General features: G+C 42.2%; 1 protein-coding gene across 1 annotated transcript in view; it reads right to left on the bottom strand.

The window, feature by feature from the left end:
• The window catches only part of HGSNAT (heparan-alpha-glucosaminide N-acetyltransferase), a 48,220-nt gene that overhangs the window by 16,083 nt on the left and 17,205 nt on the right, over positions 1–14,932 (bottom strand). Inside the window, exons 4-10 of the mRNA XM_075605338.1 lie at positions 9,971–10,092; positions 7,071–7,140; positions 6,477–6,546; positions 4,903–5,006; positions 3,164–3,240; positions 2,775–2,805; positions 2,503–2,663 (exon numbers count right to left, since the gene is read on the bottom strand). Coding sequence (XP_075461453.1) covers positions 2,503–2,663; positions 2,775–2,805; positions 3,164–3,240; positions 4,903–5,006; positions 6,477–6,546; positions 7,071–7,140; positions 9,971–10,092 — 635 coding nt within the window. The remainder of the gene's footprint in view (positions 1–2,502; positions 2,664–2,774; positions 2,806–3,163; positions 3,241–4,902; positions 5,007–6,476; positions 6,547–7,070; positions 7,141–9,970; positions 10,093–14,932) is intronic.

The following is a 14,932-nucleotide window of genomic DNA, read 5'->3' on the forward strand; positions in this document are numbered from 1 at the left end:
AATAAACCTCGGTATGAGGCGTACCTAAAACAAAATGCGAATTTAAAATAAAGGAGGTTGGTAAATGGAGGGCGAGTGGCCGCACTTATAAACGGTGGGGCTCACGATCGCACGGATAACCAGTGTTTAGTTGCTGTGTGGGAAACAAAACGGGATAGTGGAAGTGAGCCACGAGCCGTGTGTATCTGTTAGAGGCTAGTGTGGCTGGCTGAAAAGCTCGGCACTACAGTGATACAAGTTAATATCGGTCTAAGAGTGGCTGGCTCACATTGTCTCACGCCCTCCTCACAGAGAAAACTCGTACATAGAGTGGGCACATAAGTCAATTGAATGTATTGGGAATGGTAAGATACGGAAGCCTTAGTGTATAAATGCTTCTATTATAGCGTCATGTCCTGCCTTAGCAGATGTATATCCGTCAGTATACCCTGTGTCAGATGATCAAGGGGATTGCAATTATAAACATACGTGGGTGTGTGGTATTCACAGGGCCGCGAGCCCGGACAAATTGACAGACTAGTATAGTCTGACAAGATGTCACTGCTGACAACGTCTTATGCCCAAAAGACCTGAAAAAGGTCACACTTATTGAACCACATGGCTGTATGTTGTTGTGTTCTAAGACGGATATGAACCTGCTGGAGAACTATACTTCTGGTTGAAGTGACAGACCCGTTTCGTCACTGTGTGAATCACAGTTGTAAATTTTAGACAGTTGGGAATAAAAATTACCCTAGGCGCTGCGTGGCTGGACAGAGTAGCAGGCTACAAGTGTCTGATATAGTGTCTCTAAATATCACAGTGTCTCTAAATATCACGACTTACACTGCACTGCTCGGTCTTCAATTGGTAATGAATAAAAAAGCTGTGTGTGCTGTGCACGCGCATAATAAGTGAAACTTCTTTGACTTTTGTCACAGAAATTGTGTTTGTGATGTTTTAATTAAAAATCAAAATACAATTTCTTTGACAAAACGCAAATAAATTTGGACTTAGAATGTGCGTGCTCGGCACACATCCCCTGTATTTGCTATTTGCACTAAGCGTGAATTCCTCGTGCGTGTGACTGTGTGTGCGTGTGACTGTGTGTGTGTGCGTGTGACTGTGTGTGTGTGCGTGTGACTGTGTGTGTGTGCGTGTGACTGTGTGTGTGTGCGTGTGAATGTGTGTGTGAATGTGTGTGTGTGCGTGTGAATGTGTGGGTGTGCGCGTGACTGTGTGTGTGCGTGATGTATGCGCACCCATCCTGCACCTCGCATCACGCCCCTGCACCTCGCATCACCCCCCTGCACCTCGCATCACCCCCCTGCACCTCGCATCACCCCCCTGCACCTCGCATCACCCCCCTGCACCTCGCATCAAACCCCTGCACCTCGCATCAAACCCCTGCACCTCGCATCAAACCCCTGCACCTCGCATCATCTCCCTGTACCTCACTTCCCACGTTACCCGAGCAGGAGCCAGGAGCGCACGATAATGTCTGTGCGCGCATGCGCGGCACATGCTGACAGCGCAGCGGCCGTCATGATCCCGGGGTTCCTCTCCTCCTCCAGCACCGGCGGCACTCAGTCAGCGGGACTCGGGGAAGGGGAAGCAAGAGGGAGGAGAGAGGCTGAGCAGCGGCTCCTCCTCTCACAGCCGGAGGACTTGCGGGGCTTCCGCCATCTTGGTACACCCACAGTACCGGAGGCTCTGCGCACGTCTAGGGGTAACGGCGGCCGTTAGGAGCCGCTTGTCACAGCGGGTGGGGGGGGGTGGGTGTTGGGGGACGGGCGAGCATGTCACAGCAGGCGTGGGGGGGGAGGGGGAGTCACGTCACTTCCGTTTCATTTTCGGCTCCTTCGCTCCAGTTTTGCCCCATGAGAATAGGTGCCACTAAAGAAGTTTCACTTCAAAATACCCTAGGCGCTTAAGGCGCCATTAACCCCCTCCTTGATATCCAGACGTGTTAAATCTATACACCGTCTATTCTCCAAACATGGAGGTAGAAAACAAAGTAAAGTATTGTATATAATTACTAAGTATGGGGAGCGGACAGGTAGTCTGTGACCGCTCCCACTGACGTCAGTACGTCCAATGCCGACCTACGTTTCGCGGGAGGCTGTCAAGACCCCCAACATTAGCACACTTTTCAGATGCCCACAGTCCATACCGTACACCAGAGAAGAATACTACAGTGGTCAGACAACTTTACTGGTTTGTAATCTACTGTAGAAAACAAAAGACCAAAAGACCAAAAGTGAACACATTCATTTTTCAACATTGTACGTGATGCCTAAAACTAGAGGCATTTAGAGGGACATGTACTTCACTGCATACTAATATTCTCTTTGAACTATGTAGACGTCATTACATAAGTACAACGACATTAAATTATAAAAGATCCAGCAAGTGGTTCACTTCAAGGAATAAGGCAATGGTCAAGATTTAGGAAACAGATGTGAACCAGTAAGTAATGCAACAAATAATGTGGTTTAGCAAGTTCAACAATATGTTACTCACGCGGACCAAGGCAATAATTTTCATTGATCACAAATAATCCAATGAGGAATAGCTGAATACTCCTCCACAGGACTTTCCCAAACAGTTTCCACCTGGAGCCGCCTTTCCGTAGCATCGAGTTCAGAGACAAAGAGATGGAGGTTCCCATGATAAACACAAACCTACAAGACAGTCACGCTCAGTGCTACAGAAAACGTATGGTCCCGCAATCTGTTATTAACAAACTCGCAGCAAACGCTCTTAAAAACTCAGAAGTAACATAAAATGCTTACCACGGAAAAACGAGGTCAGCCAGCGTTAACCCTACAATCAGAAAGATAAAAAATAAATTGATTTGAAGACTCAGTCACTACTGTAGCTCAAATAGGACTGCTTGCTTCTTGCAACAAATAAGTCTTATTTTTGTATATTTTGTATTTCATATCACCTTTCCGGCAATATAAGCTCTAGACAGAAAAATGCCTCCAAGAACTCTCTGACATGGAATGTAGAAGATCAGTCCAACTGTGCACGCTGTTAGACTTTCAATACACATTGACCCCATACCATTTAGAAGGGACATTCAATGGGAACTAAGTTTAATAAGTGATATTATGTCACTATAAACATGGACATCAGCAGACTAAGTTATATTATACTGCTAATTATAGTAATACCTTACCATTCCAACTCTGATGTTTGAAGAACCAGTAGCTTCCTCCACCGTAATTAACGAAGACCATGATTATAAGAGCAAACCTAAAACATAACATATTGGCATCATCTCTGAATCCTCCTTGCCCCGTTATTTATTTTGTACAGTTTTTTTTTTCCTAAACAAAAATTTATTTTGTGCTTTAAATCCTAAGTAAACATTTAGAAACGCACATGCCAATAATCAAGTTCTTACTGCGTACGGCAACTGTGTACTGTATTTACGTTTTAAGAACAAAACAAAACAGGATTGTTATTGTTTTTAAAGAAATGCTGTACAGTAAAATCTCTAGTTAAACTAGAGTAGATATAAATGAGAATTATATATGACGTGTGCAAAGTTTATCAAAATGCATGAGTCAGTTTGACCATCTGCTCTTACTGCCTGAAAGTTCTGTGGTTTAACAAAGAGGAACAAATGACATAGGATTCTTTCTAGAAAATAATGCAACTTTGAGCTTCAAAGCCGTTTTTTTCAGGTTTTTGTTTCAAATACAAAAGAAAGGATCATAACTTTAATACAAAAAACCCCCCCAGGTTTTTAAACTTAATAAAAATATGTTGGTTGATCACTAATCACCAGATTTCACTTTGTCCGGTATAGTTTAAGAGGCAGCACTAAAGTCCTAAAAAATAAGTGACGCGCAACTTTGGATGGAACTGCAGTGACTGACAACTGTGTGTGTTAGGTACTTCCAGGCCATTTTAGCACATTTAAAAATGCACTGTCCCCGACCAGACTGAGAAAAACCAGTCATGAACCTTCGACTAGTCCGGCTTCATTAGAAAGTACAATTGTTACCATTGTTGCTACAAAGGAGGGGTTTTGGCATTGACACAGAAACAAAGGGGCAGCGAGACAGGGGCAGTGTGCGCGGTGGACACCTCTTCCTGCCGCGGTGCTCACCAAGACAGGAGAAAGAAAGAGAGAGCTCGGGACAAGCCTAGCCCTCCTGCACACCTCAACTCCAACTTAGTCCTGATCCTGCAGCAGTAACTAACACTTGAGGGACAAGACATTCTGCTTGCCCTCTCCATCTTCTCTATGAATGGGCTTTCTGAGGCCAAAACAGAACTGCCAGTATCAGGTTCCCACTGCCAATACCAGTGCCATAACTCCGTTCCTCCATGTTCCTGTTCAGCCTTGCTAAGGGACAAATCCCATTCATAAATGGCTGTCAAACAGTGTGATAATGGCTTTTGCTACTTGGTGAATATACAGTGATCTTAACACAGCCCTTGGCACAATAACAACACAGTCAATTGTTGAAGGAGAGAAAAGACACTGACTCTGTAAGCAATAACACAGGGTTTGAATTAGAGGAGCCAGGTTCTGTTCCTGGTATCAGCTCCTTGTGACCTTGCGCAAGTCACTTTATCTCCCTGTGCCACAGGCACCAAGAACATAGATTGTAATCTCATCTGGGCAGGGACAGTGTCTGTAACATCCCTATGTGCTGCGTACCGCGCGCTATACTGTAATTGTGAAGCGCTTTGAGTCCCATTGGGAGAAAAGTGCTATATTAAATAAAAAGTTATTCATTCAAAATAACCCTTAAAAAAGCAAGTTTAGTTGGAAGAAAGATTTAAATAAAGTTACAGCTCGACTTTCCCTTGCATTAGGAGGACCCTGTAAGTTACAACTGCTTTAGCAGTAGGTGATTCAAAGTAAAAACAAAATCCACAGAGGTACAGCTTGATAGTTACCCTCTGAAAGTGTCGAGAGAACGCAGTCTCGGGGCAGAGGAATTCCATGTCCGTGGCTGGGGTTCTTGGATAGAGAGATCTTCTCTGTTGGGGGATCCCAGCTCCTTTATTGTTAAATACAGTTTATTAACCATTAATACAAGAGCAATGTTTTTTGTTCTTTTTAACCAAAAGAAATGAACACACACGAAATGAAAGATTAGCAACAGCAAGTTTATTATATACACGGTCGGATAGTTCCCCCTTAGTGTGCGTCCACACAATGGTCCCCCAGCACATTAGTACTGTATCTACGCTTTCTGGTTCCACTTGCTTCAGCTCTCTTGCACAGTGGCAGGTAAACAGTAAGAATAGCTTCCAGGATCAGCCAAGACAGCGTTTTCACACATGGTGCACCATTGTGTCGACATACACTAAGGGAACAGAATTCCAGAGTTTCTATCCAAGGCGTTTTTTCTACTGAATTGTTGTGAGTGCATTGATTTTAGTATTGTGGTAATAAACCTTTTACAATTTACACTATGGAGCCCGCACTGTCCCTTTTTGTTTTATAGAAGATCGAGGAAGGTTGTTGATCCTGCGGATAGCTGTTTGGGAGTTCCAGTGTTTGTTTATTTTTGATCTATTAGGTTTATTATTTTCGGCTTTTTCCTTTCCCTTCCTTCCCCTTTTTCCTATTTGTTTCCATTCCCCTACCCTATCCTTTTCCCTTGTCTTATATGGTGTATGTCTGAAAGGTTTTATGTGGTTTGTTACTGGCACAAATTAACATAGTAATTGTCCTCTCACATACTGATTGAATCATTTATTTATACTTGTGTGGCGCTGTAATTTTATGTTTTGTTTTTGTACACACACACGTGCTAACTTTGAGGGCTCTAGTTGCATCAAGTTGTACAACAGGACTAGGCCAAGTCATAATGCAGCTTTTAGAAAAACTAGAAAAACAAATAGGAGACCCTGCTAAAACTTCTTTTATTTTAATATGATGGTGACCCCTATAAACCACCAAAAAAACATATATTAAAACTAGCCTTCACTTCATCCCTTCATTGTGCAGGAGACCAAGAGCCTGTAGCAGAGAAGTGTGCTGCTGTTTATTTATGGAAGCAAATGGGGTTAAAGGCAGCACTTCTCAAGCTGGAAATATCCTTAAACCCTAACCTGTTAGGGGGGGGGGGGGGCTTGAGAACTTGTTCTGAGAACCCCTGGGTTAAAGGTACAATTTCTGCTATGGAGCTTTAAAAAGCACATTTTAGGTTCACCTTTGACAAGCCTCATTACAGCGACTTTCCTTTTAGCTACACTCAAATATGCTGTAGCATGCTTTAGATGGATAGCAGTAGTATTTCTGATTAAAACAGTGACACTGTACATATTGAATTGTGTAAAAATAAAATAAAAAAAAAAAGACAGGTAATACTGAATATTTTAGGAGTACATCATTTTCCTGCATTTGTCCCATAAGCATTTCTGAAATCACAGCAACTTTAAATGCATGAACATTTGAGGAGTGTGAAAGCAGCACTAAGTGATGAATTAATCAACGAAAATTCGCTGCCTTTCCAACTCACAGAGTTAATCAGCCGGTCCGTTTCAATGGGGTTCATTTTTTTACACAGCCAGTTTCGCACAGCGTCGAGTCTGCCAAGATACAAGAGCGTGCAGTCACAGTCAGCCCGTGTCAAAATAACATTTGCAAAGTGCGACAGGAAGTCGCGCGACAAGGATGAAAACACTGGCTCAATATGAACACTGATAACCCAACGTTGGGGAGGGCAGCTGCAAAAAGGAGGAGAAGGAAGAAAAAGAAACTGCTGACTGATCTCTTTTTAGAAGTATGTTCCTGTTTTGTAGCTTCTGATATCTTTGCACATGATCTGCAAGGATTCATTTAATGCAGAACTCGCCTCTATTGCTTAATAAGTTTGCATTGGTCAAAGGACAGTGGTTTAAAGACGCATGATTCACCTATAAATAAGCCAGCTGCTTTTAGATAGTTATTCATGTGTTGCCAACACTGAGAACTTGTTGCTAGCTTTGCAAGGGGCATATATAGGTCTTTTAAAAGACCATCTTTTTGTTGCCATGAAGCGGTCCCAAACAAAAAACAAAAAAATAGGGGGAAAAATAAACCCAGGAGAAACGGGACCTCTTCAAATACTTACCTTAACAAAAAGAATCCCAGGGACACAACAATAATAATGGCCATATATGTAGCGAGTGCTAGAAGAATGGCTATAAAGGAAAGAGAAAATACCAAATTAAAACTCATTTTTAAAGGGAAAAAAATAAACACACGGATTTAAGATTTGCTTCACAATTTAAGATTTTTTTTCCCTCGTGGAAGATACATCAATAAAAAGGAACCCAAGGAGGAAATAATTGTGAAAAGAAAAATGGACACAGGGTTAACTTTTGTGTTTACTGTAGGCAGCAATACTACATTTCCCCCTTTTTGTGTGAAGCCTGTTATAAATCTGCAAAAATCCTGAGTGTGACTAACAATGGCTGCTTCAGTCAGTGTAAGGCTGCGCTTATAGTGGCGGCGACAGCGACGTTGCTTCAAAACAAATGTATTGAAGCCGTCGCATGCGCTTATAGTAGGTGCGATGGAGCGACGGATTGGTCGCGATCGCTGGAAGTCACTCAATCAATTTGATTTCTCCAGCGACCGCAGCGTGACATCAGCGTCGCCATAAGCGCAGCCCAACATAGCAACTACAATGCATCCTTATATTACGAAGGTAACATGATCTATTGTTACACAGTTTACAGATGAAACGGCTGGGAATAATGGCAACACATTATCACAAACTAAGCGCTATGTACATTACTGGCGCTATATAAATAAAGACATACAAATGCAAACAAGAAAGTGTTGCAAAGATCTTGCACTGCTGGGGAGGTGGGCTAAAACCTGCTATAGAAATCAAAGGATGCTTTAAAGCTGCAGTTCAAGCAATATCCTGCATGTGTGATTTTGTTTTTTTTGTTTCGTTTTTTTAAATGTAAAGAAATTTTTTATGTATTCTAATGTAGCAAGCATTTTTGTTTCTATAAAAACCATTTACAAAGTCACACCCCTCCCCTCTTCTGAGACAGTAAAGTAAAAGATATTGATTACAGGAGAACGGATCGATTTGCAACTTAGCTAATCACTTGTGAGTGTGTAGATCAGGGGCGTAGCTATAGCCCGGGCAGCCCGTGCTCTTGGGGGCCCGCTCCCCCATGTCAGCAGCCCGGCCCCCTACCCGCACATTAATTCCCTGAAGTGGGCAGGTAGCAGAGGGAAAATCCTTCCTCCGTAGGTGGGCGGGGCCTGGGTCAGGGGGCGGGGCCCTGAGATGCCATAGGGAGGACAGAGGGGAAATTCCTTCCTCTGCAGGTGGGCGGGGCCTCAAGTAATGCAGCCTGAGAGACAGGCTGGGAAAGGTGAGAGGGAGGGGAAGGGTTAAATCACAGGGGTAAAAACAGACATGAAAGGGAGACAGAAAAAGGGGAGACAAAAGAGAAAATGAAGTACAAGAGAAATACGACACACCAAAGAGAGAAAGCGCGAGAGCGAGCGCACTCATGTCTAGCTACGGCACTGGTGCAGATTTTATTGATGCACATATTGAATGTATTTATTTATTTTAAACGGCAGCTTGAACTCCAACTTTAAAACTCATTAACAATGTTGAATAGTCACTTACAAAAAAATACAGTATGTACCAAGACAACAGAATTGATTTTTTATTTTTTTAACATGTTTTGCTGCTTGCAGATCTAACCTCTAAGACACGTAAATGTCTAGCAAAGGAAACAGGAGTTTCCATGCAATAGTGCCCCCCACGGCACTATCACGGTTTAATAAGTAAACCTTTACGTCCTATATTGGCAATGTCATGGTCACAAGTAGAAAGAAAATATATTATCTGTAGTAGGTTAAACAGAATTGCAGATATCACAAATAGATTAAGTATTGAGCAAAAAGAAAAGGGGTAAAAAAAACAAAACAAAAAAAATCCCCAAAAATGTGACAAGTTAAAGCAATAGGTACATTCATTAATTAATTGGTGGCTGTGTGTCACTGCTTCATCTCCCCCCCACCCCCCATTTTTTTTGTTGCAGGTGATATTACACTTTGCATCAGGTTATGAAAATGGTTCCGTTTATTGGTCTTCCCATCTCAATTGGGGGGTGGGAGGGGGTAGTGGCTAAATATCTCACTAAAACATGTAACAAATTGTTAATGAAACCCATATGTAAAGTAGCTACAGTATCAGGAGCTTTAAACAAAGAAATGGATACATGGAACTGCTGCTGAATGTACGGCTGTTCCACACCACTTCCATAGTGACTGTTATTGGAGGACTCCAACAAGACAGTGTGCAACTCATAGAATTACCTCCTCCGTTAAACACGTACAGTATATGAAATACTATAAGCAATGCTGTTGTCAGTAACTGGGCCATAGGACTTCACGGTCTCCTCAAGCTTCTTTCACCAGAAGCCCTGTATCTCAACATAGCGCATACCTACTATTTGTGGGAGTAAATGCCCAATATTGAGACTAATTTAACATATACATCATACACCGAGACAAGTACATCTATCTTTTAAAATGACTGCATTTATTGCTTTAACTCATTATAAAAATTCCAAGCATATTGTTTGTTAGGGTTAATAAAGGTCCACTTCGCAACACTGGAACAATGTTTTTTTTGGCGTTTGAATATATTCTGATAATATTTTTATTCCATGCAGCATTTTTTTTTTTTAAATAGGACTCTGAGAAGAACATAAGTAGTTTTAAGGAACTGTGGCCCATATTTACCAAGTGGTGTTATTCCACATGACACCTCCCAGCACTGGAAGTTATGTTATGGCTATTATTATACCATTCAAGGCAATGGGCTGTAAAAGGTGTTTTCTGGCACAGGAGGGAGTCTTGTGGCATAGCTCAGCCTAGTAAATAAATAAAGGGCCTGTCCCTTAATTATCTCAAGAATGTATTTTCTACATATGAACGATAGTAATTAAACGGAGGCATACAGGAGGTAGAAACGAAGTGGTTACATACGGAGGTAGCTGTTGATTGGTCCCTTGTTGATGATTATTTGACATGTTACTTCCTTGCTACTAGATTGGTTGTTCTTCACCCACAAGGAGTAGTTTCCAAATTCGCCAAAACTGTAGTGTATTCTGTACAACACAAAGGAAAATAAATAAAGGGGAATATGGTTACTTTTTTTTTTGGTTCTTTAGATCATAAATGCAGAATTTTTATTTATATTTCCGGATAAGTTTGACCACGCTGTGGTGGTATTCATGAGCAAGCAGTATTACTTATTTTTAGTAAATATAAATTAGCACTTGTTAGCACATTCACATGTCACATGTCACAGGTCTGCAGCCCTGTCTTTCCCCATCATCTCTTAACATACAATGCTTCCGCCCAGCCAGGGATTCTGGGTAATGACATGCAAAATGAGCACACGTCACCTTTTATTTCATGTCCACTTTAACAAGGACCCCCTATAAGCATATGCCTGCCCTATTACACAGCTCTTTAGCACTATGCTAAGAGATAATGGGGAAAGGAAGGGTTGCAAACCCGTGAATATGCTCACAAGTGATATTTTTATTTGCTGTACACTGCACGGTGGAGGGTTTGTGTCACTATGGTTATTTACAAATGTGCACTTTATCATCCCACAATATGTTACAATTCCTTCTGTATAGATTGTGAATCAGGGCAGACAGAAAATGGGCCCACCGAGCTAGGACCTCATAATTATATAGACGATGAGCCACTCCTTTTGTACTGGCACTTTAGTCAACAATACAAGGAAAAGACCACCAGAGAAAAGAAAACCATATGCCTTAAAAAAATTTTTTAAAAAAATAAATAAAAAATATAAAAATAAAAAACTCTCACTACGAGAAATATACATTGGTAATATTTTACTGCACACATTAAAGCAGCAAACCCTCCTGGGAAATCATAATATTTTTTTAGTGCCCTAATGGCGTACCAAGCACGTCATGGTTTAGGATGAGAAATGTTGTGCATTAAGATGACGATTACAGAGATTGCATAGTTTTTTCCATGATAACACTGGGTTTTGAGTCAAGAATTTCTTAAATATCCAAAAGGGTTTATATTAACCAATTCCATGTCTTTTGAAAAAAGAAAAAAAAAAGTATGAATTAGACAAAATGAGTAATTAAGAGTCAGGGTATGTGTAAAAGTGAAACCCTGGTTGTATCAGTTAAATTAAAGACGTTTAAATAATTAGGTAGATCTTCAGGGCGAGTTTGGGAGACTACACACTATATAAAAGATCAGAAACTGTAAATTTGGTCTTCACCATATAGGTGTGTGAAAACACATCATGCCACGATCAAAAGAAATCTGTGGATCTCGGCAAAGCAGTTATTGATGCTCAGTCTGAAAAGGGTTACAAAACCATGTCTAAGAATTTGGGGATTCACCAATTCACTGTCAGACAGATCTACAGTCTACAAATGGAGAAAGTTCAAAACCACAGTCACTCTACCCAGGAGCGGTCCAAGGATCTGCAGGTCACTAGTCTTGGCTAATGTGCGTTTAAATGACAACTATCAGAAAAAGACTGAATAAGAATGGTGTTCATGGAAGGATAGCCAGGAGGAAACCACTGCTCTCTAAAAAGAACATTGCTGCCCGTCTGAAGTCCACCAGAGAGCACATAGATGATCCACAAGACTTCTGGAACAATGTTCTCTTGTCAGACGACTCAAGGTAGAACTTTTTGGCCTCAAATGAGAAACGTTATGTTTAGCAAAAACTAAACACTAGTTAGAACAGAAGAACCTCATCCCAACCGTCAAGCATGGTGGTGGGAGTGTGATGGTTTGGGGCTGCTTTGCTGCCACAATCCTGGATGACATGCCATCATTGATACAACCATGAATTCTGCATTGTATCAGAGGATTCTAGGAGGAGAATGTCAGACCATCCGTTCGTAAGCTGAAGCGAAAGTCGGTTATGCAGCAAAACAATGATTCTAAACATACAAGCAAATTTACAAAAGAATGGCTGCAGAAGAAGAAATTCCTTGTTTTAGAGAATGGCCTAATCAAAGTCAGAACCTAAACTCCATCGAAGTGTTGTGGCAGGACCTGAAGCGAGCTGTCCATGCAAGGAAGCCCTCAAAATGTCACCGAGTTAAAGCTTTTCTAGAAGGAAGAATGGGCCAAAATGCCTCAAAACCAATGTGAGAGACTGCCCAGCAGTTACAGGAAACGCTTAGTTTAAGTCATTGCTGCTCAAAGGGGTGCCACCAGGTACTGAATCTAAAGGTTTACATACTTTTTCACACAATGATATTGAATGTTGAATCATTTGTGGATAAATAAATGCATCATGTTTGTGTGTCATTTGTTTGATCAGGTTATCTTTATCAATTATTAGGACAGATTCAAATCTAATAACATTTTAGGTTTGAAATGTGTGAACATCTTAAGGGGTTCAGAAACGTTTTCTCGCCGCTGTAGGTGCGATGTTTTAGTGTTGTGTTATTGGTATCGTAGCACACTAAACCAAAGTCAGCGGGACAGGTTTTATGGTTCACTTTCTCAACAGAATACGTGCTAAAAATCCCGGTAAACGTTAAGAAAGGTTGGTGTTGGAAAATGACGAGACAAATACATTTCTAATACACATTAGAACATGTCTGTAGTAAAGCAGCTACATAGGATTTTTTGATTCATGGCAACTGTCAAGTTCGGATGCCATTCTTTCTTCATATTCCAGGTATATAGAAAATATTAATAATAAATATATGTCTGGAACCCAGACAATGTCGAGCAATGCATCATGACACTCAGATTTAAAATGGGTAAAATAAAGGAACAAATGTTACGTAAATTGCCCCTTTAACTGTCGTGAAATGAAGACCCAATGGGGTCACCATAACCTCGTAAAAATATCCCTCACTTGTACTGAACGCTTCTGCAACCACAATACAAGTTAGTCTCATTCTGCAGCTGGTAGCTATGATCTCTCTTAGGTGCATTAACAATTCTTCAGTGTGCACGTAATGGTAGAAAAAAAATGGTGTTTGTTGGAGCGCCAACATTGTGACAAATACATCTATAATATCTTTTAAAAAAATACATACATACATACATACGATATAGTGAAAAAGTGAAGGAAAAAAAAAGTGTTTTGCTCCGTAAACTCACACAGGGTTTACCAGGTTTTATATAGTCAGTGTGACGGTAGGGGTAGCTGGTATCACAAAACAAAAAGGTGAAGCCCAGCTAGCTACCCCTAAAACCGTGCAAACTGGTTGTGTCAATGCTTAATTCAACCAAATGTATTTAATGTCTGGGGTGGGAACGTAAAATCACATACATGTAAAGATATGGTTAGTGAAGCTTTTTATTCCCTGTGGCATCAATCCCCCCAGTTTAGTGAATCCAGTAATGTTAAGTGTTGTGTGATCTGTGTGTAATCACTGGGATACCATTTGGGTGTCAGCCCTGTAAATTGTGCGATATGTCTGCAAGTATCCTTTCTATGGAAGGAGACTCAGCAATTCCCTTAGCTGAGCTGTTCCATAGAAATTATATGATAAGGACAAAGGTGGGGAACGGCTGAGGTGCCAGGACTTATGGGGAGTGGTGAAAGGCAGCCGATCAAATCTGGGAATAGGGCTCAGCGGAATAGAGCCCATTGTATTCCACAGACTCTGAAGTGCCTACCCAGTGGGAGGTAAAGGACTGGCTAATGTAATCAGTTGCCGGGTCTGAGCCCCGCAGGCATGGGTTTCTGCGAGCCAGTTTAAATTCCCCGCACTCCAAGCAGTCTCATCCTCACGGGGCGGTCTTGAGTACCTAAGCCCGCCCCCTCCTCCTCCCCCTCCTCTGATAGGCGCAGCCAGGCGAGCCTCTGTTGAGCCCTGTACCGGCTTACGCTGCGATTAACATGGAGCAGGCACGGCGGCACAGATAGCTCAGGAGAGCAGTGTAAGGCTGCGTCCCCCGTGCCGTGGACCAGGTTGATGCTTGAGTGGCGACGTCACCAACTCGACAAGCATGAGTGTTCAGGCGTCCAGCAAGTTCTGTCAGCGCGAGCAGGGGGCGTGGCCAAAACACTGACTGGTGCTGATTGGCTGAGGTCATGTGACCCCTCAGCGCACCTGAAAGTCAATTTAATTTGCCTTGGCAAGCGCCCGTGAGCGCCCGTGAATGCTCATGAGCAAGCGCGCGCCGCGCGAGTGTGGCCGTACAAATTAAAATTGATTGTGCTGACCACGCCAAGCACGGTAAGCTGCAGCGTGGATGTAGCTTAAGGAGCTGGGTAGCACAGCAGATCAGTTTCATGTACGGAAAGAAAAAAAAAGGTAGAAACCGGCTATCTACGGAAACAAACTAGTGGGATTCAGAGAGGGATCCTACGTGCGTGACGGAACTACCGCTGGCGGCAGATTCAAAGTTGCTATTGCATCACTAGCACTTTGGACACCTGGAAAAGAAGAAGCAGACAGGGTAAACCTACTGAAGCAGGTCCCTGCACCTAGTCAAGGCTAGAGTCTTCACCCAGGTCCTCCAGTGTGGTGAGTATGTTATATTGGGTATTTGCTGGTCCTGCCAGAATAAACCCCATTAATTCAATTACTTTGTCCTGTGCATGGCGATCGTTATCCTGGAAGGTTTCTTTGGTGTTAAAAGTACTGGTCTCTCGTGGGTCTGTTTTTCTATCTTTTTGATCCTCACGCAATGTGGGATCTCACTCTCCCTCTCTCATTTGTTTTCACAAAAACACCATCAGTCATCACTGTTGTCATGTTAGTTTATTTTGGTCACCAACCCTTTCTAATATTATTGTTCACTTTACCACAGGGAGCGCTTCTTTTCTTTGTTTTTCTAGATTTTTCACGTAATGCACGGACCAGGGTCTGCTGTATTCATGCTTTGTCCTTCTGGGACATTACACAGCACGCTGAAGTTCTTAGGGGGTGGGAGGGGGAAGAGAAAGGCAGCTGGTCTTCAC

Source organism: Ascaphus truei, chromosome 1, assembly GCF_040206685.1.
Source record: "Ascaphus truei isolate aAscTru1 chromosome 1, aAscTru1.hap1, whole genome shotgun sequence".
NCBI lineage: Eukaryota > Metazoa > Chordata > Amphibia > Anura > Ascaphidae > Ascaphus > Ascaphus truei.